At 44.1% G+C, this 24,960-nt stretch overlaps 1 protein-coding gene across 1 annotated transcript; it reads right to left on the minus strand.

Annotated features, from left to right (window-relative positions):
* Positions 1-20,489: 20,489 nt before the first annotated feature.
* On the minus strand, positions 20,490-22,302 carry LOC141618088 (uncharacterized). Its single transcript, XM_074435205.1, has 2 exons — positions 21,561-22,302; positions 20,490-21,283 (listed from the first exon to the last, which is right to left on the minus strand). Exons 1-2 carry the CDS (start codon positions 22,300-22,302, stop codon positions 20,490-20,492), a joined length of 1,536 nt encoding a protein of 511 aa, XP_074291306.1.
* Between the last annotated feature and the right edge of the window lie 2,658 nt (positions 22,303-24,960).

A 24,960-nucleotide genomic window follows, 5' to 3' on the forward strand; every position in this document is an offset into this window, starting at 1 on the left:
GAAACGATCGCAATCAACACCAACGACTCGCTGCACAAAAATACGATCCTTTTCCTTCACCAGTCCTGACATCAGGTATTTGACTCTGCTGCGCGACTCCTCTATGATCAGTTGCGCCACTTTCTCTGGTCAGAGGATGCTGAAATCATGTTTACTTTGATTCCTTTGTTTCCATAGATGGTAAATGCAGCTGTTGATGGTTGCATTCACAATACCTCGTTTGGTTTTAGAGCCCATGAAACCCAATCTCCAATTCAGAAGGTCATTGCTCGGTAGCGAGATCCCAAGCCATTCTCCTATGTTGATGAGCACTTTACGGCTATAAGGACAAATGAAGAAGAGATGTTCAATGGTTTCCGTGTTGTTCCTGCAAATCCAACAGGTATCCTCATCACTAATATTTAATTTGTATAATTTTTCCATTGTATTCATATTATTGTGATGATATACCCATGCCATAAAACTGTGTTTGGGTATGGACCATTTGTTCCAAACCAGTCCGTGCCAAGTGACTTTCGGACCCTTTTCCCTTAGGAATTCATAACCTTTTGCTATACTGTACTCCTTGGTTGGATGGGGCGACCATAAATTCTGATGATAAGCATTTAGGAATAAATTCTTGACTCGACATATTCTCCTCCAGTACCAGCTAGAATTGGTTGGCGGATCATAAGTCAGCCAAGGCATCCCCTTAAGGTAAGTATGATTGACCCACCTAACCCATAAATGGTCAGATTTAGTAGCTATCCACCAGACTAGTTTGCCAATAGCATGCTTTGTTCCATTCCACATCATTTTTGAGCCCCAATCCTCCTTCATCTCTAGGTTTGCAAGCTTTGTCCCATGACACCAGAGGAGACCTGATGAACTCAGTCCCTCCATCCCAAAGGAAATTCCTACAAATTGCCTCAATTCTTGTTATAACTCCACTTGGCAATATGAACATTGTAGCCCAATAATTATGTAAAGTTTTAAGCACAACCTTAACTAGGACCAGTCTACCAGCATAAGACAATTTTCGAGCTCCCAGATGACACGTCTGTCGCGTACCTGTCAAAAATAACCAACTGGCTCTAACTAATATAGCTAGGGAAGTCGGGTCGAATCCACAGAGAGGTAGGAAATTGTCAGCTAAATCTAAGTTCGTCAAGATAACCAAATGGGGGGGGGGTTTAAATGTGATATTCTAAACTAATAAGAATAAGGAAGAGAAAAATAAGAGAAAGGAATTAAGCAGATAAAGAGAAACGGCTAAGACAGACGGTTCACCATAATCATCCGGTCAAGTAATCTAGGTCTCAGGTCAATGCAAATACGGTCTAAGGAGCAGTGAATATCTCCTTTCGGTCTCAATTCGCCCTAAAGCGTAAATAGCTTAGCTTTCGCCCTCACTACAATACCCTATTGTTCGCTACTAGTCTCGCCTTTTCCAACCTTTCGGTCCAGGTCAAGGATCACCAAGATATAAGTGTCTAATCGCGTCGACTCAATTAGACAGATACAGTTAGTTGCAGCATTTAAACAACAAAGATCATACCAGCATTAACCCAATAAATCGATTACTATTCCCTCATAATTATGGTTCCCCTATAGTCTTAGCAGAAGGAAATTAGCTACTCATTATCATTGAATTAACAATAACAACAAATAAATAATTGAAGCTAAATATAATGATAAACCTAATAAGGATTTGAATAAAAGCAATTATGATAACAAAAAGAGGAAGAAGGAATTAAAGCAATGATTAAGAATTAAGAGATTCAAGTAGAATAATAGTACCCGTACAATTAGAATCCGAGTAGCGGAAATGCAAAAGAAGAACAAAATTCAATGAACAGTAGCAAAGTATAGAGTGAAAAGTGAACAGATCCAAGAGAAGAGAGGAAGAGAGGAGTTACGTTGTTCACTCCTCAGTCTTATACGAAAAACACATTCTAACCTAATCTATGGACTAATTACAAAAGCCCATCAGACAATTAGGCGGAAAATAAACTAAAGCAGGACAAACTACTCGATCGAGTGAAAATAAACCACTCGATCGAGCAAACTAGCATCAACCCTCTCGATCGAGTGGAAATAAACCACTCGATCGAGCACTTCTTGCTTGTCTCCTCTTGTGTATACTCGAAAGTGGTCGATCGAGCAACCTTAGGCATAATAAGCATTCGATCGAGCATAAAATCTACTCGATCGTTTGTTTAAGCACGTTAGACCTTGAAACACTTCCCGAATCCAGCTCACGCGTCTTCCAAGTGTTAGATTTCCAAACTCCGGCTCCTCATTCTCCATAAATGCATACAAATGGGACGGATTAAGGCTCGGTTTAGCTCATTTTTGGTCAATTCATGCAAATTACATAAAACGAACCAAAGTAGAACATTCGGGGGTATTTGTAGCTAGATGCTACATAAAAGGTACAGAAATGCGTGTAAAAATGAGGTAAAAATCTTATATAAAAGACACGCATCAAATCTCCCCAAACCAAACATTTGCTTGTCCTCAAGCAAATATAAATGCAAATAAGAATAAACAATGGAACGGGTCCAACGCATCAGCTACAAATCACCCTCTAAAACCAATTTAATGCAACAGCTGACAGAGTGGCAAAAGAAAAGTGCAAACGAGTTAAATCAATGTTTCAAACTTACTGAACCGTCGACCTTGCAAGACTCAAAAGATATCGGACTCTCACGGGTCGCTCGTCACTCAAAATTAGGCACAGGGTGAGTATATATGTGAAAGATTGGAAGAAGTAAAGACACTCACCTAACTCGATCCATAAGAACATGCATGCAGTTAACATGAATAAAGTCTCTACAACCGTTCATATGCATTCCAACCATACTAGTGACCAAGACACATGCCGAGGACTTACATTTAGGTAAGTGAGGTAATGGGTAAGAAGGGGCTAAGATGAATTTGGATATGTGGAGTTAATAGCCAGGCTAGCAACAACGAATCCAAATATAAACTGCATCCCAACTTCGTACTCAATATAACAAGATAAACGGTGCAAAAACCATGCACTAAACTCACAAAACACCAAGAAATCGTCAACTCCCTATAAGATATAAATAAGACATGGGAGTTAAAATCATTATCCAATTTCTCTTTTTTTTTCACATGATTTTTTTTCTTTTTTTTCTTTTTCTTCTTTTCTTATTTCGCCTTTTTCTTTTTTTTTTTTCATTTTCGTTCTCTTTTTTTTTCTTTTTCATTCCATTTTTTTTTCATTCTTTTCTTTTCATTCCCTTCAATTCTTTCACCATCCTCTGAAATCAGATAGAATAACCAAATTGCAATAAAACATTCCAACAACTACTCGTCAATAGCTCGGCTAGGGTAGGAAGTATTAGAGAAAGTAGTTAAGAGGACAAAAAGGCAATTTGGCTATGTGGAGCTCATGGGTAGAATGAAATAAAGGGAACTGCCTCTCCTAACATGTGTCACCATCCACAGACCGAATGCATACAGGTATTAAGAAGACTAGACTCATGCTTATGCAAATTGATGTGACATGCCTTAAAAAGAGTACTACTCACATCCTAAAATGAAACCGGTCATGGATGTCACCAGTTTATAAAGCTCTAACCTCAGAATGTAATGTAGCTTGCCGATATAATGAATCAAGTCTATTGGTTCAGATAAGAGAGAAACAAAAACTCGTAGATTATGCACCTAATCATGCCAACTAAATGTCAAGAATATGCAAGGCTCAAGTAAGGGTTCAATGTAGCGTCAATGTTCAAACGTTCCGACTCAAATTAAACGTGAATTTCTTGAATTTTTGAAATTTTTCTAAATTTTTTTGAATTTTATGACTTGTTTTTGAATTAATTAAAACAACAATGCATGCAAAAATAATTAAACGTGTAAGTGAAAATGCAAGAAAACATGCAGACAGACTTAGATATGGATGCATACCTCCCCAAACCAAACCGTACAATGCCCTCATTGTACCAAAAATAGGGAAAGAAATGCAAACTAAAGAGAAAAGGAGAAGTGGAGTCGGAAAACTTACAAAACGTCATAAGGAGGGACCTCCCAAACCGACCATGAACATGGGAGGTCAAAGAAAGTCAAACAGTAGCTCCATAGACGTAAATCAGCCGCTGGAAGACATTATTACTCGATCGAGTAACTTGGAACTACTCGATCGAGCAAACTGGCATGTGGAAGGACTCGATCGAGTAGAAAACCAGTCGATCGAGTAGATGCGATTTTTGCTTTGGTCGATCGAACTAAAAATACCACTCGATCGACTGACAATTACCTCAAAAAGCGCTCGATCGAGTAGAAGACTACTCGATCGAGTGAAGTAACCTGCAAAACACGCAATTCAAAGCAAAGAAAGCATAAAGAGTTCGTAAAACAGCGTCTAAAGTTCAACATAAAGCTAAAGAGAAATAAATAGTTCAACAAAAGTACAATAAAACAGTCCGGGCTGCCTCCCGGAGAGCGCTGGTTTATGAGGTCCCGCACGACCTTTCTGGCATCAAATAACTGGCGCGTCAAGCGTGTCGAAATACAAGACTTCAACACGATTGTCTGTTGGTAATGCTTCACATATTGGCCATTCACCTTGAACCTATGACCTTCGGAATCTTCGAGCTCCACGGATCCAAATTTGGTAACAGTCGTCACCGTATAAGGACCACTTCACCTGGACTTCAGCTTGCCAGGGAATAATCTCAATCGGGCATTGAAAAGCAGCACCTTTTGCCCAACATGAAACTCACGAGGTAGGATCCTCTTGTCATGCCATCTCTTCATCTTTTCTTTGTAAATGCGCGAGCTATCATAGGCATTAAGCCTAAACTCTTCCAACTCATCTAGCTGCAAAAGACGATTCTGACCACACAACTTAGGATCATAGTTAAGCTCACGAATTGCCCACCAAGCCTTACATTCCAATTCAACAGGTAAGTGACACGATTTTCCATAGACTAGCCTATAAGGTGATGCACCAATTGGTGTCTTAAAGGCAGTTCTGTAAGCCCACAATGTGTCATCTAACTTAAGACTCCAGTCTTTCCGTGATTTAGAAACTACCTTAGACAAGATCTCTTTCAACTCGCGATTAGAGACCTCAACCTGACCACTAGTTTTGGGATGATACCCCAAACCACGCCGGTGTTGGACACCAACTTTAGACAGAATAGAAGTGAGTTTCTTTTCTTTAAAATGCATCCCCCCATCACTAATGACGACCCTAGGGACACCAAATCGGGGGAATATGATCCTTTTAAACATCTTTATCACGGTCTTAGCATCACAATGGGGTGAGTCAATTGCCTCGACCCATTTTGACACATAGTCTACAGCCACTAAGATATACATGTTACCTTTACTGGATGGGAACGGTCCTTGGAAATCAATGCCCCAGACATCGAAGACCTCAACCTCTAAGATGCCGTTTTGTGGCATCTCATGTCTCTTTGAAATGTTCCCTGATCGTTGGGAAGCATCACACGCTGAAACAAAAGACTTAGCGTCAGCAAACAAAGAAGGCCAGTAAAAACTAGACTGAAGTACCTTAGCCACGGTGCGCGATGGACCGTGGTGACCACCATATGAAGAGGAGTGACAGCCCTCCAGGACTACTTTGGTCTCCCACTGCGGAATACACCGTCTGTAGAGACCGTCTGCACATTCCTTAAACAAGTAAGGATCATCCCAGAAGTTTTGCTTAGCGTTATCTAAAACGCTTCCTCTGGCGATGAGAAAGGTCGGGTGACTTGCCGCGACAACGAAGTTAGCTATATCTGCATTACCAAGGTTCTTGGTTAACAATAGACGATATAACAGCAATTAAAGTATCGTCAGGAAAAGAATCATCAATATGTAGAGAATCTTCCCCTTCTTGTCGCATCAGTCGCGACAAGTGATCAGTTACGACGTTCTCAGCTCCTTTCTTGTCCTTAATCTGCAAATCAAACTCCTGAAGGAGGAGTATACATCTCAGTAGCCGTGGTTTAGCCTCCTTCTTAGCAAGGAGATGCCTCAAAGCTGCATGGTCAGTAAAAACAGTAACTTCTGACCCAACTAAATAAGTACGAAACTTCTCTAAGGCATAAACTACAGCTAGCAGCTCTTTCTCAGTGGTGGTGTACTTCACTTGAGCCTCATCCAGAGTTCGACTTACATAGTAGATAGCATTTAAAGCTTTGTCTTTCCGTTGGCCTAGCACCGCTCCTAGTGCATAGTCACTTGCATCACACATAATCTCAAACGGCAAGTCCCAATCGGGAGGCTGTATGATCGACGCAGAGACTAAAGCCTGCTTTAGCTGTTGAAAGCAGAAAGACAATCATCAGTAAACACAAAAGGGGCATCCTTGAGTAGCAACTGTGTAAGTGGTTTAGCAATCTTTGAGAAGTCCTTGATAAACCGGCGATAAAAGCCGGCATGACCGAGGAAACTCTTCACCCCCTTAACATTAACAGGAGGTGGTAATTGCTGAATCACTTCCACCTTTGCTTTATCAACCTCTATTCCCCTATCAGAAACTAAGTGCCCTAAGACAACTCCCTCGTTGACCATAAAGTGGCACTTCTCCCAGTTCAGACAAGATTAACCTCAATGTAGCGCTGCAACACTTTCTCAAGGTTAGACAGACAGTTAGAAAAATCACTTCCATATACACTGAAATCGTCCATAAAAACTTCCATGATAGACTCAATATATTCTGAAAATATCCCCATCATACACCTTTGAAAGGTGGCAGGGGCATTACACAAACCAAAAGGCATCTTGCGATAAGCAAAAAAACGCCCGAGGACAAGTAAATGTAGTCTTAGCTTGATAAATGCGGGTGGATAGGGATCTGAAAGAACCCGAATACCCGTCTAAATAGCAGAAAAATTTATGTGAAGCTAACCTTTCTACCATTTGATCAATAAAAGGAAGGGGAAAGTGATCTTTCTTGGTGGCGGCATTCACCGTATACGTAATCTATGCACATCCGCTTGACCGGTCACTACTCGAGTAGGTATTAATTCATTCTTATCATTCTTAACAACGGTTGTCCCTCCTTTCTTCGGGACCACCTGACATCTTGGACTCACCCATTTAGAATTACCAACAGAATAAATAATACCGCATCCAGCAGACTTCATTACCTCAGCCATCACAACATCCTGCATCTTCTGGTTCAGCCGACGCTGACCCTGCCTGCAAGGTTTGTGATCTTCCTCAAGCTTTATCCTGTGCATACAAACATCGGGACTAATCCCCTTGATATCGTCCAGTGAATAACCCATTGCTTTCCTGTTTTTCTTAAGTACAGCTAACAAAGAAGTCAGCTGATCGTCATTAAGCTTAGCACTAACAATGACTGGATATTGTTCTGTATCGTCTAAGAAAACATATTTAAGATGAGAAGGGAGAGGCTTATGTTCCGGTACCTTTACCTCAATGGAGCAAAGAGTGCTAATCATTTGTTCCACTTTCTCTCCCTCATGTTCATCTAAATCATCAACAAGCAATTCCAACGCAGCGTCATCGTCGTCTGGGCTATCTGCACACTCATAAAAAAGCATAAGAGCTTCTAGTGGGTCCTTCATAAAAGAACCCGACCAGAAGTCATAGATAGACTCGTCAATAATATCAACCGAATAGCAAGTATCCTCTATCATTGGCCGAGCTAAAGTGCTAGACAGACTGAAAGTGATCGCGTCATCCCCCACTGAAAGAGTCAAACGCCCTTGTTTGACATCAATGACGGCCCCAGTTGTACAAAGGAATGGTCTTCCTAAGATAATTTGGGTCCGGGTGTCCTCAGCTATATCTAAAACAATGAAATCTACTGGGATAAAGAGCTTGCCTATTTTCACAGGCACGTCCTCTAAGACACCTAATGGCTTCCTAACAGATCTATCAGCCATCTGTAGGGTAATGTTAGTCACTTTAAAATGACTCATGTTCAGTTTCTTGCAGACATGAAGGGGCATGACACTGACACTGGCTCCTAAATCGCAAAGAGCCTTATCAATAATCATGTTTCCTATAATACAGGTAATAGTAAAGCTGCCCGGGTCTTTCATTTTAGGTGGACCCTTATTTAAAAGCAAATTACTAGACTCTTCCATAAATGAAATCGTCTCAAATTCACTTAAATTTCTCTTACGCGTCACAATATCTTTCATAAATTTAGCGTAAGTAGGTACCTGAGTAACAAGTTCGGAAAAAGGGACAGATTACGGAGGTTCTTCACGATGTCCACAAACTTACCGTCTCGTCGCTCGATCTTTGCGTCCTTCGGACGACCTGGGAAGGGCACTCTGGTAGCAATGAGTGGGCCCGCAACTTTTTCTTTACCTTTATCAATGCGTGACGTCTCCACAGCAGGGGAAGATGACACGGTAGCGGAATTAGATAGTAAAATAGGATCCCCGCCACTTCTGGTACTCGATCGAGTACTTTTACCACTCGATCGACCATTCTCTTCTTCTGTTTCACTCGATCGACCGGTTTTATCACTCGATCGAGTGATTTCTTCAGTAAACTTACTCGATCGAGTAAGAATATCACTCGATCGACCAACATCTAATTGTGCACTTCTCGATCGACCTGTATTTTCGCTCGATCGAGTGATGGGATGAATAAATTCACTCGATCGAGTAGATAAATCACTCGATCGAGTGTCTTGAGCACACGCAGCAAGTATTTCTTGCAAAAACTCGTCTATATCATCCTCCGAGGCATCTTGACTATTAAAACCTCGTCTTTCGGTACTTTTGGCCCTTCATGAGTAAAGCCAACTTGGAAGTTCGTTGCACTAACTGAATTGCATGTCGGTAGAAGCTCGGCTTGGTCCTTCGCGAGTGTTAACTGCGCGACTTGTTCCCTCAATTCTGTTATGACCGTTTCTTTCCTATTGCACTTCTCATCACACTGCTGTGATACGCTCATCACAAAGGATCTTAATTCAGCAATTTCTTCATTTGCAGAAGGAGAGACCGGCTGCGGCACTGGCGTAGAAGGGGTAGGGATATTCTTTATTTCCTTATACAGCTGAGAAAAAGGAAGCCCTTGCTTGTATTTCCGATAAGCGAGGACACGCTCTACACTTGCCATGCATCCAATAGGGTCATGCCCTTCCTCGCCACATCTACCACATGGCTCTATATGCTCAGTAATCGTAGGCATCCTAGCAAATAGACTTTCAAAGCAACGACTAATCTGCAAAAGTAATCAAAACTTTGCAGAGATGAGATCAGCCTCAAGGAATAAATTCCTTGAGACGAGAGACAAACTTAATTAAAGCAACAGAATTGCGCCACCTCCCCGGCAACGGCGCCAAAATTTGACACGTTTGTCGCGTACCTGTCAAAAATAACCAACTGGCTCTAACTAATATAGCTAGGGAAGTCGGGTCGAATCCACAGAGAGGTAGGAAATTGTCAGCTAAATCTAAGTTCGTCAAGATAACCAAATGAGGGGGGTTTAAATGTGATATTCTAAACTAATAAGAATAAGGAAGAGAAAAATAAGAGAAAGGAATTAAGCAGATAAAAAGAAACGGCTAAGACAGACGGTTCACCATAATCATCCGGTCAAGTAATCTAGGTCTCAGGTCAATGCAAATACGGTCTAAGGAGCAGTGAATATCTCCTTTCGGTATCAATTCGCCCTAAAGCGTAAATAGCTTAGCTTTCGCCCTCACTACAATACCCTATTGTTCGCTACTAGTCTCGCCTTTTCCAACCTTTCGGTCCAGGTCAAGGATCACCAAGATATAAGTGTCTAATCGCGTCGACTAAATTAGACAGATACAGTTAGTTGCAGCATTTAAACAACAAAGATCATACCAGCATTAACCCAATAAATCGATTACTATATTATGGTTCCCCTATAGTCTTAGCAGAAGGAAATTAGCTACTCATTATCATTGAATTAATAATAACAACAAATAAATAATTGAAGCTAAACATAACGATAAACCTAATAAGGATTTGAATAAAAGCAATTATGATAACAAAAAGAGGAAGAAGGAATTAAAGCAATTGATGGGGCATATTCTGCACCGCTGACCAAGTCAACATATTGAGCAAGGTCAAAGATATCCACAGCAAGTCAACGGTTTAGGCAGCCTAGCCGATCTGCCCATCGGCACTGTCACTGGTCTCGGCATGGCAACTTGCCAGCCGGGGCACATACCCGCGTACTCACATCCAAGACCCCTCGGCGGTGAGTCAGCAGGGCCCGCCGGCCTGCCATAGGTCCCTCGGCCGAGGGGTAGATCAGTCTTTCCACCTGCTAGCCACTTGGCCACTTGGCCACTACGTGACAAAAGGTGAAAGTCTATAAATACTCCTCAACCTTCATTGAGGAAAGGATACACAACTTAACCTAAGAAACACTATTCATCTGGTATAATCTTCCCTCTCTCTCTACAATATACATTTAGCCAAGGAACAACTTATCCCCTAAGTTACTGACTTGAGCGTCGGAGTGAGTACGCTGGCACAAAGCCAAGCCCTCGGTTCGTTCATTGTTGCGCAGGAGAGGCCGAGAGGAACGAAAAAGACAGAAGGATTCAACCAAGGACATCATTCTACAAGCAACGGGTGGTAACGAATATCTGCTCCGGAATTACACCCAGGAACAATTGGCGCCGTCTGTGGGGAACGCTACTAGAAGCTAGTCACATTCATTCCCAAACAAAAAAAAAAAAACAAAAACCCACCCAAAAAGCTAAGAAGATGTCGAAACAACAAGACGCAGTCGTGACCGACGAAACCCCATTCTACCAAGATGATACCTTCAACAATCTCGAGTCGTGCGGCCCTCCACCGGCGGAGTAATCCAACCGGAGTTCGGGATGCCAATAATACCGGACGCACGCGCCGCAACCAACACCAGTCACCATCATGGGACATGTGGTTGACATAGCAAAAGCGAAAATGGTCCTGGACCTAATTAGTAATACGCCTTTGCTCACTCGTCACGCCGACAAGAGCGGCGGAAACCGTCCGGGAGACCAGGGCCCAAAATGTGACTCCGAGAAATTTGAACGGAGCACTAGGAGAAGCTGACCCAGTCAAGTCGCCGGGGGAGCCCAAAGTGGGCGTGGTAGACCTAAGTCCTTCCCGCGCTCATGGAAGGACAGCGTCCGCAAAGACGAACGAGGCTTACCCCAAAGGAGCGGAGGAGTCCGACTCGGCAGAGTTGGAGAAGAAGTCCGAGTCGAAGAAGGAGTCCTTCCCGCTACGAGGAGAGGAGCCGGATTAGGAATGCGAGGAGCCGATCGCCGCGTGTCGTTCGACACGTGGTCGACAACCCCTCAACGCCACGTCCTAGAAGTCCGGTGCCAACTAAGCTCAAGTTGCCACCCCTATCATACAAAGGAGATAGTGATCAGCCCACCACGCCGAGGCTTTCGAGTCTTACATGTCGGTATGGGAGCAGCCCGATGAGGTGCGGGTGCCGAGTTTTCCCAACAACTTTGCATGGGATGGCTCAAAGTTGGTACAAAGGGCTTCCCGACGGCTCGGTATACTATTACGCCGACCTAAGAGACGCCTTTCTAGCCAGAGTAATCTTGCAACAAGAGAAGGGCCGTGGAGACATCGGACCTCCTAACTATCAAACGGGAGGGAGGCGAGTCTCTACGAAGCTATGTGAAGAGGTTCGATGGAAAGGTCCAGCATATTCGAGAAATTAATCCCGAATCGGCGGCCTTGCGATGAAGGGCCTCCAAGGGGAGACTTAAAAATGAGCTCATCAAGTGCGGAGGCTCGAGCTTGGATGCGCCGGGAGGATGGCCGACCAGGCCATCAAGGTAGAAGACTATCACAAGACCGGGTAGGCCCGCCGAGGCCGAGCACTCATAGAAGAAAGAGCCGGGAGGACAACCCGGATGAAAGACGAAGTGACGGCAACGGGTCACGGTCCGATGATGACGCGTGAGAATAATAGGTCACGGTCGACAAACCGCCAGGAGACGGGACTCGACGGCGCCGGGTGGAGTTCGGGAACGTACCACCGCAGGCGGTATAGTGATAAAACCCCTCTCGTCGTATCTTGGCCGCCGAGGTCTTCGCCCGAGCAAAAAACGAGGGCCGAAGTGGGAGAGACCCCAAAGCCAAAAAGTGACGGTGACACGAGCCAAGATTGTGAGTACCACGGCCACACCGGCCATTTGACCAACGATCACGCATCATCGAAGAATGCCATTGAAGAGCGATCCGGAAGGGGAGCCTCGGCAAGTACGTTGCCAAAGGCCAAAAGACCGACGCCGACAAACAGTTCGGGTAAGAAATCCGTCTTGAACGGATAGGAGTGATCCATGTTGTCATCGGGGCAACGAGAACGGAGGGTCCGCCCATGGGCACAAACGGCACCTGAACGAGCTATATCAGGCCATCAACTTTGTGCCCAACACGGCGATCCTCGCCCAACATCCCCGATATAACCATTGGAAGGAAGGACTACGAAGGAGTCATCGCTCCTCACAGCGACCCACTTGTAGTCAATTTGGACATATCCAACCACCTGGTCAAGAGGTGCCTGATTGACACAGGCGCGTACACGAACATCATGTTCAGGGAGTGCTTCCTCAGCCTCGGCCTGAAAGCCAAGGACTTAAGCCCCTGCACCAACCCACTATACATCTTCTCTGGGGCCGGCCTGGTACCATTGGGATCAATCAGACTCCCGGTGACGTTCGGCGAAAAGAATGCGGCTAAGAATGTCCTAGCTGAGTTCGTGGTCATCGACGGCTCGTCCGCCTACAACGTTCTCATAGGCCGAGTCACCCTGAGCGAGGCTGACGCAGTGATGTCCATCCGGGCCCTAACACTGATGTATGTCTCGGACCGGGGGGAAGCGCATAAGCTCGTCTCCAAAGACGAGAATGACGAGGTGGTCAACGTCCAGATAGCTGCCAGAGGATGCAACATGCAATCCCTCAAAGTAGCAAAGAAATCAGAGAAAGGGAAAAGTCTATCCTTACAACAGGAGGGCGACCTCATGGATGTAACTAGCGGCTGACTAGGACGGTGTGCCTTTGATAGGCCATTAGGACGCTGGTAATCTCGGGAATACTCTATGTAGCGGCGGAGGTGTCCAAAACTTGTTTGTGGGCACCCCGACGCATGTTTTTACCTAATGAAAAATCATCCAAGTCTTCCATCAAAATGTTCATTTTCCCCCTAGTCACTAGGAAAGCGTGACGCCACACACTCACCTTTGTCATACCGACAAGAGCGGTAGTCTTTATCAGTAAGCAGATGTCGGCTCACACTGTCATACCGACAAGAGCGGCAGTCTCCATCAAGAAGTGGGCGCCGTCGCAGTCACCCCAAGTAGTAGACGCCACGGCAGTCACCCCAAGAGGTTTGACGCCGTCGCAGTCACTCCAAGTGGTAGACGCCACGGCAGTCTCCATGAAGAAATAGCGCGTCGCAGTCACCCCCAGTAGTAGACGCCACAGCGATCACCCCAAGAGGTTTGACGCGTCGCAGTCACTCAAGTGGTAGACGCCACGGCAGATCTCCAAGAAGAAATAGGCGTCGTCGCAGATCACCCCAAGTAGTAGACGCCACGGCGATCACCCCAAGAGGTTTGACGCCGTCGCAGATCACTCAAGTGGTAGACGCCACGGCAGATCTCCATCAAGAAGTGGGCGCCGTCGCAGATCACCCCAAGTAGTAGACGCCACAGCAGATCACCCCAAGAGGTTTGACGACGTCGCATCACTCAAGTGGTAGACGCCACGGCGATCTCCATGAAGAAATAGGCGCCGTCGCAGTCACCCCAAGTAGTAGACGCCACGGCTAGATCACCCCAAGAGGTTTGACGCCGTCGCAGTCACCCAAGTGGTAGACGCCACGGCAGCGTCTCCATGAAGAAATAGGCGCGTCGCAGTCACCCCAAGTAGTAGACGCCACGGCATCACCCCAAGAGGTTTGACGTCGTCGCGAGTCACTCCAGTGGTAGACGCCACGGCAGATCTCCATGAAGAAGTAGGCGCCGTCGCAGTCACCCCAAGTAGTAGACGCCACGGCAGTCACCCCAAGAGGTTTGACGCCGTCGCAGTCACTCCAAGTGGTAGACGCCACGGCAGTCAATAACAAGAAGCAGAATCTTTGGCTCACACGGTCACACACCGACAAGAGCGGCAATCACGCGGGGAAGCGAGACACCTCGATGGCAACGACCGGCGCAGGTGATACGCGCAGCGTTCAAAATGCCTCGAAGCGTTAACACAATTGAGATACGCACTCTAGACCGCCTCGGCCAAGCCGAGGTGGAAACAAAAGAGACACTCAATTAATAACGCAAGGAGACAACCAGAACGAAGACATAGACGCTCAAATACTAGTGCAAGAAAAAGAAGTGAGGTGAAAACCTCGGCCGGGCGGAGGCGGAAGAAACGAACTCTTATTAAAAATGTTCAACGAATTACAAGAAATTACAAGGATAAGCCAAAAGACAAAAGGTTACGAGATATCATCTCCTATATGCGTTGTTGCTCGCCATCAGCAGCGGTAGCAGCACCTTCTTCGATGAGTAACCCAACAGTTCCCTTAGCAGCCTCAGCTTCAGCAGCCCCAGCCTTAGCCTCGGCAGCCTCAACTGCCCTTGCCCAATCGGCTTCCTCCTTGGCCGCTTTAGCCTTCTCAGCGAGAGCTGCTGCCTCCTCGGCCGCCTCTTGCTCTATCTTCACCCTCACCGCCTCCTTGACCCTCTCCTCCACAGCCTTCTCCTTAGCTTCGAGCTTGTCGTCAAACAGCTCATCGAATTTGCTCCACGGAAAGGAACCTTCAAGAGGGAAAAGCTCCTCAATTGTTTCCCTGGCATTTGCTTGCCGGTCGGATCCGGAATTCGGAGCACATGTCAGGGAGCATTTTGGTTTGGAGCATCTCAATGTCGTCCTCCTTTTGCCTGATGATGGCCTCCTTGCTCCGAATCACCTTCCCCTGGATCTGAAACCGTTCCCTGAATTCATTCCTCTGCTGGAAATAGAGGTCGGCGTGCCTCTGAACGAGGTCACACTTCGCCAGCAGCTTTTCAACTTCGGCCGCAGCAGTCTCGGCCTTGGCTCTCTCAGCAAGGACCTCCTTTTCAGCGTCCTCCCTGAGTTTTCTCTCAGCCAAGAGCGCCTCCTCGGCTTCCCCCCTAAGCCTCTGCTCATTGAGAAGATCCAGCTTCGCCTTCGCGGCCACCTTCTTAGTGGCATTAAGCTCAAAAGCGGACTGAGCCACGGCCTTCTCCTCGCTCCATGATACGAGCACCGGTCGCTCGTTCCACCTCGCCGATCTCTTGATCAACCTCGCGCTTTCCGCTACAAGGCGTGAGGGGAAACCTTCTCGGGATGAAGAGTCTTTGGCGACGTTATGATCACCGACTGCGGTCGGGAAAGGAAACCTTCTGGGATGAAGAGTCGATGGCGACGTTATGATCACCGGCCTGCGCGGGTTTCTCCTCCACTTGCTGCTCGACAAGAGCGGCGGCCGACAGCGGCTGATCTACAAAATTTAAAGTAAGCATCAGTATCAACATACATAGACAAGCCGGAAAGCCTGCCACCAACAGCGCCTAATGAACCGGCTAAGTCTGAGCCACAGGATAGATCAATACCGTGCTTGGCCTTCCTGGCCGAAGGGCGCATTTCCTCGTCGGCGCCAGCGAAGCAACGGCAGCGGTAAAGGCTGTCTGCTTTCTTTTACGGACAAGGGGAGACCCCTCCTCCTCATTGGAGTCATCCCCATTGGAGATGTAAACGATCTCCACCGTCTCCTTCTGAACAGGGGGGGATGGAAGGCGGAGCTGATGTCGATGCTATCACCGCCGAAGGTTTTGTTTTTCGCGTATGGCGCGGCATGTTACTAACAACCTTCGCCTGGGCCTCCACCGCATTCAAGCTTTTCAGCCGCTGGTCCATAAGATCATTCGGCGACGTCCTACGGTCATGGGTCAGAGCCTTGGGATGCAAGTTAGCAACGGTTTTGTCTTTGTGCAGCCCCATTCTCCGGAGGATATCCTCGACAAATCCGTCCAAAGTGGTGCGAAAGAAATAAAAGCAAGAATTAAGTAGAAGAAATAAATCGAAGTTCGAAAAAACAGGAACATTAAGAGCGGTGATGGGCCTCATACCGACCCCACTCACCCTGTGCTAGGGCCGGTATGAGGCCGACATGGCAGAGCGGCTCATCCGAAGAATGATGCGTTGGGGAATCCATTTTTTTCGGCACCCCACCCTTGTCCGCCTCAAAAAGCCTCATCGTGACTTCTCATCCTCTTTAAGAAGGACCTTGCGGCATCCATCTTGAGCTTCTTCGGGTGACCCATCTGTCATGCTCCGCCTTAGTCTCACACCGCAAATTCACTTGGTCTTTGAAAGGAGAGGGGCGGCGGATAGTCATCCCAAGCACCTTAACATACACCCACCGATCTCTCCAGTCTTTGCAAGAAGTAAGTTTGTCAACAGAGACATAACCTTTCTCCGTGTGCACACTGTACCAACAGACGCGCCGAGATTGACGGTGGAGATAATGAAGCGGCGGAATAAATTCACCGTCGGGGCCTCCCCTTGAAGAGACAAAGCCACACAAAGCCGACTATCGTCCTCATGGCCAACGGATGCAGTTGGGCCACAACGACGTTCATAGCTTTAATGATGGCCATGACGTACTCATTCAGCGGAAACCGGAGACCGTACTCCAAGTGTCGCATGTATACGCCGGTATGGCCCGGCGGAGGGCAACAGACGGCCTGGCCCTCCTCAGGGATAACAATCTTGTATCCCCTGCCAAAGAAGAAATGGCCCTCGAAAAATTTCTCACCAGAACAACTGGCCAACTTATGGGTCCAAGCTCGGTCAACGCGTACCTTGCAGACGTCACCGTGATCCATAACGTACTGCCTCACCTCTTTGGGACGAGCCTCTTCAGCATCATCACCAAAATCGTCTGCGTCATCATCAACATCAGAGTCATCCTCCCATTCCTCCAAAATTCGAGGATCGACTTCAGGAGAAGGAGACCTAGGGCCCCCAGGCCTTATCAGGAGGGCGTCCAATTCCTCCTCCTCATCAAGACGCGACGGGGACCTCCCCCCGCGTCGGTTTGCTAGGCCCGGCATCAGCAGAAGACATGTTTACAATAATAACTTACAGAGTTAAGAAATCGGAAAGTTTGTTTGTTTACCTTGAAGAAAAACACTCGCCGGAGTAACAACTCTGAGAAATAGAAGACAAAGAAGCCTTTGAAAGTTTAGAGAGCAGAAAATTTTGGAGAATGAAATTGGTGACCAATTTCACGGGATAACTGCCCTATTTATAGGGAAAAGCCCATGAAGAAAGACCAATCAGAGAACAGCCCATGAAGCGTCAACCAATCAGCGTGCAGGCACGTGTCAGACATGCAACCACGAGATGTCAATCGTTGCAACAGTGGAACGCCAATCAATGCAACAGTGACCAAGCGTCTTCAACACGCCCATTCGTATCTCTCCGCCTATTCACCTTCCTCAACAAATTCCCAAGCATCTGTTCTCCGCCGGCCACATGATCAACCAAGCTAAGTAGCGCCGGCCGGGGGCAATCAAAAACAACCGGCACTCTCAACCCTGGTCTCGGCCAGCGTCACTTTCTTTTCCACATCGGATGCCCTTTACGCATCCATGCGGAGGGGGGATATGGTACGGCCTAAGAAAAGACCAGGCCGAGGTAAAAGAAGCCGCGCATGAGAAGAAGCCGTCTGAGAAAATTTTTGAGAAAATTACTTGCGCAGAATATACGCTCAAACGTACATCGGAGCCCATACCACGGCATAGACTACGCTGGGGGCAAATTGATGGGGCATATTCTGCACCGCTGACCAAGTCAACATATTGAGCAAGGTCAAAGATATCCACAGCAAGTCAACGGTTTAGGCAGCCTAGCCGATGCACCCATCGGCTGTCGGCCACTGGGTCTCGGCATGGCAACTTGCCGGCCGGGGCACATACCCGCGTACTCACATCCAAGACCCCTCGGCGGTGAGTCGCCAGGGCCGCCGGCCTGCCATAGGTCCCTCGGCCGAGGGGTAGATCGATCTTTCCACCGCTAGCCACTTGGCCACTTGGCCACTACGTGACAAAAGGTGAAAGTCTATAAATACTCCTCAACCTTCATTGAGGAAAGGATACACAACTTAACCTAAGAAACACTATTCATCTGGTATAATCTTCCCTCTCTCTCTACAATATACATTTAGCCAAGGAACAACTTATCCCCTAAGTTACTGACTTGAGCGTCGGAGTGAGTACGCTTGGCACAAAGCCAAGCCCTCAGTTCGTTCATTGTTGCAGGAGAGGCCGAGAGGAACGAAAAAGACAAGAAGGATTCAACCAAGGACATCATTCTACAAGCAACGGGTGGTAACGAATATCTGCTCTGGAATTACACCCGGAACAGCAATGATTAAGAATTAAGAGATTCAAGTAGAATAATAGTACCCGTACAATCAGAATCCGGGTAGCGGAAATGCAAAAGAAGAACAAAATTCAATGAACAGTAGCAAAGTATAGAGTGAAAAGTGAACAGATCCAAGAGAAGAGAGGAAGAGAGGAGTTACGTTGTTCACTCCTCAGTCTTATACGAAAAACACATTCTAACCTAATCTATGGACTAATTACAAAAGCCCATCAGACAATTAGGCGGAAAATAAACTAAAGCAGGACAAACTACTCGATCGAGTGAAAATAAACCACTCGATCGAGCAAACTAGCATCAACCCTCTCGATCGAGTGGAAATAAACCACTCGATCGAGCAAACTAGCATCAACCCTCTCGATCGAGTGGAAATAAACCACTCGATCGAGCAAACTAGCATCAACCCTCTCGATCGAGTGGAAATAAACCACTCGATCGAGCACTTCTTGCTTGTATCCTCTTGTGTATACTCGAAAGTGGTCGATCGAGCAACCTTAGGCATAATAAGCATTCGATCGAGCATAAAATCTACTCGATCGAGCTGTTTAAGCACGTTAGACCTTGAAACACTTCCCGAATCCAGCTCACGCGTCTTCCAAGTGTTAGATTTCCAAACTCCGGCTCCTTATTCTCCATAAATGCATACAAATGGGACGGATTAAGGCTCGGTTTAGCTCCTTTTTGGTCAATCCCTGCAAATTACATAAAACGAACCAAAGTAGAACATTCGGGAGTATTTGTAGCTAGATGCTACATAAAAGGTACAGAAATGCGTGTAAAAATGAGGTAAAAACCTTATATAAAAGACACGCATCACCAGACCCCTAATTCTATCCACCACTCTATCAATAATGGGTTTGCACTCCTGGGCAGACAACCTAGTAGTTTTTATTGGAACCCCTAGGTATTTGAATGGACGTCTTCCCTCCATCATGCCAGAAACTTGCAAGATGTCATTTTTAAGGCCTTCGGGTACTCCATTAAAATAGGCATTAGACTTTCCCTTGCTCATATTTAAGCCTGATGATTTGGAGAAAGTATAAAAGGTACGAAGCAAAATCATCATAGAATGAGCATCCCCCTTGCTAAATAATAAAAGATCGTCAGCAAACATTAGATGAGATAGCTTCATGGGTTTGCACAAGGGGTGAAAATGGAAATCAGGACTCTCAGTTGAATAACTTAAGAGCCTAGATAAGTAATCCATACATATAGTGAAGAGTAAAGAAGATAGGGGATCCCCTTGTCTTAGCCCCCTTTTCCCCTTGAAAAAACCAAATAAATTTCCATTAAGATTCAATGAATAACTAGCAGTTGTGACACATTGCATAATCCATTGAGTGAATTGAGATGGGAAATTCATGGCCTTGAGTAACTGAGCTAGAAAACCCCACTCCACTGTGTCATAAGCGTTTTGGAGATCGAGTTTGAATAAGCACCAGGGGGAGCTAGCCTTTCTTTCATAAAGTCTTATAATATCCTGACAAATCAATATGTTATCCATTATGCTTCTCCCCTGAATGAAACCTCCTTGAGTGTGAGAGATTAAGTCAGGCAAGATAAGGGCCAATCTGTTGCATAACACTTTAGATATGCATTTATAGATGACATTACAACAAGCGATAGGTCTGTATTGAAGCACAGTCTCAGGTCTCTCTACCTTGGGAATTAAGGTAACCAGAGTAGCATTTACCTGTTTAAGCAAAGCTCCCGAGTCAAAAAAATCCATCACTGAAGCTGTCACCTCTTCCCCAACTATATCCCATGAGTCTTTAAAAAACTTGCTAGAATATCCATCCGGGCCTGGTGCTTTGTCATCTGGGATATTGAAAATGATCTCTTTGACTTCTTCTTGTGTCACAGGTGCTATAGTAGGAGCATTAGATCCTAACAATTCTTGGTAATACTCCAAGATAGCTTGTTGGATCCCATCTTCATCAGAATGCATAATTCCTTTGTGGTCTCTAATTTGGTAAATACAATTCTTATTCCTCCTAGTCTTAATAAGCCCGTGGAAATATGAGGAATTAGTATCTTCATCTACCAGCCAGTGAGCCTTTGCTTTCTACTTCAGGTAGGCTGTTTTAGCTTGCTGTAATTGAATTGAGTCCTGGTGAGCTGCATATTCCTGAGCCAAAAGATCCTTGTCCCCTGGGGATTGAGAAATTAGTTTCTGAAGTTGAAATAAATTAGTTTCAGACATAGCTTGATTTTCAACATCAGAGAAGCAGGATCTATTAATACTCCTTAATTCAGGCTTAAGTCTTCTAAGCTTCTGAGTGACCTTAAACATTTTTGTACCCTCATAATGCATCTGCCAAATATTGGACACACAATCAAGAAAGCCTGGAGCTAAACTCCACATGTTAAAATATTTAAAAGGCATGTTTCTATGTTGTCCTGTATCTGTCATTCCAATCATACAAGGATTATGATCAAAGTGCCCCTCAGGAAGAAAATTGGCATACACATTAGGGTATTTATCAATCCAACTTTGGTTGACCAAAGCCCTGTCCAATCTGCTATATACTCTAGTCTCTACAGGCTGTTTGTTGTTCCAAGTATAATAGGACCCTGTAGCTTGGATATCCATCACTTCACACTCCTCCAAACATTGTTGAAAGGGTTCAGCCTCTGCCATATTAAAAGCTCCACCCAATCTCTCCTTAGCCTGCAACACACAATTGAAATCTCCCCCTAACAGCCAAGGTTCAGTACCCTGAGGTCTTAAAATTTTCAACCTATCCCACAAGGGTTCCCTTTCACCAATCCCATTGAAAGCATAAATCACTGTATAGTAGAACCACATTCCAGTTATTTTATCCATGATCTTCATGTGAATGAGTTGAGCTGCATAGTCTAAAAAGAGGACATCACAAAGATGAGGCTTCCAGACCACCCAAATTCTCCCCCTGGATGGTAGGCAGAATTGGTTGAGACACTCCAGTCATTGAAAACATTAACCACAACTTTATTCACTTTACTAGGTTTTATTTTAGTCTCTAATAGACCAAACAGACCTACATTATTGGACTTCAAAAAATTATGTACAGTTTTTTGCTTATCCACCTTGTTCATCCCCCTCACATTCCAAAACCCTATCTTAATCATAGCTTTTGGGGTGAGGGGCCATTACCATTCACTCCAATTCCTTGCTTAGGGGAACTGGAACCACTTAGAGTCTCCATGTATGTGGGAGACCCAGGTCTAATCCTGCTACCATTTGTTGGACCCTGTCTAGTGACTTTAATTAGGGATAGAGACCCACTGCTGCTTGGCCCAAGTTTAGTTTCAGGTGTCTTGACTACTTCAGGTATAGTCTGATCAGATGTTATTGTCTTTGCAGGTTGCTGAACTTGTTGTTGAACAGCCTGAGCAGGCTTCTGGATTTGAACAACCTTTTGGATTTGAACAACCTTCTGCACTGGTTTCCATACTTTCTTGGTTAGCTTAGTATGCTTCACTGTCTGCCCCTTGCTGCAGGTCTCCTTGTCTTGACCCAACTGCTTACAAGTGGTGCACAGGGTAGGTTTCCATTCATAGCCTATTTCTATTTTCATTAATTCCTGCTTCTCATCTAAGAATTTGATAGAATTAGGAAATTTTTGTCCAATTTTCAATTCCACCAATACCCTAGCAAACCCTAGTCTAGTTTTCTGTTCATTGGCAGTGTCACACTTGACATAGCTACCCACCAGATTTGCCAATTTAACTAGACTCTTACCCCAAAATTTAAGAGGGAGTTTGTGTAGCCTTACCCATGCTGGAACTGTTTTGACCTCTTCCTTAATTAATTCAATATCAGGAACCCAAGGCTTAACAATCATGGGTTTATTGTCAATTAAGAAGTGACCACTATTAAGGACTGCCTGCTTCATTTCATCCGTTTGAAATCATACTATGAATATTCCATTGGGAAGAAACGATATCTTATCTTTGGTATGTTTGTTCCATATACGTCTCAGGAACCCCTCCAAGATTTGCCATGGAGGATTTGCCCCAACTATGAAGCCATAGACTGCCTGCTTCCAGTATTCAACCTCATCGTGTACATCATCTTCAGACAATTGTAGCAGATCCTTTGGCTCCTCTTCAATCACCTGCATCACTTTCTTACTATGTCGTTGATACCATTCTCCTTCCTCCTCTGCATCCTTGTCTGATTCAGATTCCTCTACCACATCCTCCACCATTCCATCTTCTATATTCAAAACTGGGATTCCATTGATTTCACTAATAGGCTTTTGTTTTTGTCCTACATCATTCTCCACATTAGGGCCAGCCAAGACAACATGCTTAACTGCCCTAATAAAAGTTGATGCAGCAGAAATTTTGTTTGTACTATGATGTTTATTGCTAGAAGATTTAGTTGATCCCCTTGTCATATTGACACTGAAATCAAGAACAATTTCAATTCGAGAGGACGGCTGTCTCCCTTTCTCTCTCTAGGTTAAACATCTATTTTTTTTCTGTTAACTCAAAGTGACATGTTAGTATACTTCCCTTATTTTTAAGAATTATAACAAATTTATAAAGATGATTACGAGTCATAAAATAAATTGCATAAACAAAAGTAGAGAATGAAGAAACAACCTTCGGTCCTAGCAAAATCGGCCTAAGAACAATATCGCAATAATATTCACCTATCAGTTTCACCCAAGATGATATGAGATATGCCCTTTGCTTCTTGCTAGAATCGATCCCCAAATTTTCTGTAAAATTTTTAGGTTTTGTGTATTTTTGATGAGAGGCAAGATTAGGTTAGAATTAGGGTTAGAAATGAATCCCCTTCTTCCTTATATTAATCGGAAATAAGAAAGAAAAGGAGGGATATTTCTTTTCCCTTTTTCACTCGGTTTGACCGAGATACCCACACAACAAATAAGGAGAAAAATCTCCTTATATTAAGTTGTTATCTAAAATGTATAATAATGTGTATTATTATAAATTGTCATTTATTTTCTTCCGTATTAATAATTCTACATACAACAGCTTGCAGTCGATATATTAATATCGGTCTGTAATAATTTATAATGACAATATCGTATAATATATATATTAACTATAAATATCGCATATTTATAATTTGCTTATTAAATATAACCGTTTATGTTTAATTACGAATTAACATCTTAATTCGTTTAAGCTAACATTATATACATTAATTAAATATAACTTATTATATTCAATTTACGAATTGACAGTTAATTCGTCTCAGCTAATATTATTTAATCGGCATTAAATAATCGTCTCATCAATACATTGACTAACTGTTTAGTCATATAAGGCATCAATGTGGTTACATTTCCATAACCACATCTCTCAAACACATCCTTTAGGTGTGACTTTTAGGGACCAGTTGATCACCGCCATCAGTATGATAATAACGTCAAACTTTCTAGCAAGCCAACCGTTATTAGGTAATTGTTAATCAACTGATAAAATACGAAGTATACCCTTGTGAACCTATAAGAGATTTATAAATGTTATCACACTCATTTGTGGAGGACACAAGCTCCAACAAATTTTATGTGGTCCGTTCTTTATAATTGTCCAGCACTCCCAATCATGTGCTTTTATGTAGTGTGTCATCATGTTTGTCCAAAGTCCATAATTCTTCCCATCAAAGACGGGACACTTAAGATACTTGGAATCCATTTCACACGTGTAAGGCAGCGGAATAAGAATAAAATAAAAAGATAAAAAGATAGACGGATCTAGCCTCTTTGCGGTTAGGCAATCAAGAGCACGAGGCTCTGATACCAATTGAAGAGTCTATCACACCCGAAATACTCGAGAGGGGGGTGAATTGAGTATTTAAAAATTATGCCTACTTTTTATTTTATATCAAGGTAATTAATTACTTAAAGTTTATTGATTAAACTTTAACTAATTAACTAAATGATTATGAACGTAATTAAATGACTGAAATGAAAATTGCAAAGACACATGATATTTGTAGTGGTTCAGCTTCACACGTCGAAGCCTACGTCCACTATTCTCGATTAATAATCTTAGTACCTTACTCCGGACTACAAAATTATCAACCCAACTCGTATAGTTAACTCTAACTATAACTCGATTTGAATATCACTAGATATTCGATTTTGACTCTCTTAACTTACTAAGAAAGCACTTGATTGTTCTTCTAAGTGTTCACACAACTGAACGAGTAAGAAACAATATGAAGTACTATTATCTTATGACGTAACCTTAAGAAAGATAAGCAATTTAAAGAGCGCGACTTTTCGCAATATTTTCAAAAACAAAACAATAAGACAATTAAGAATTAAACTCAAATATGTTTTTCAAGGATTGTTGTATTTCGAAAAGCTTACTTAAATAAGGAATGATCAAGTGTATTTATAGTAGAAGAGAGAACTAGGGTTTGCACGAAACCCTAGAATGCCGAGCGATAAGCGGCAAGATTTACAAGAGATAAATCCTTATCTCTTTCCTAATTTAATCCAAGATATTATAGTTTAGGTAAATAAGATAAAAGTGAATCTTATTTGTTTTCTAAAACTATATCTTTA

The sequence above is a fragment of the Silene latifolia genome, chromosome X (assembly GCF_048544455.1).
Source record: "Silene latifolia isolate original U9 population chromosome X, ASM4854445v1, whole genome shotgun sequence".
In the NCBI taxonomy this organism is placed as follows: domain Eukaryota; kingdom Viridiplantae; phylum Streptophyta; class Magnoliopsida; order Caryophyllales; family Caryophyllaceae; genus Silene; species Silene latifolia.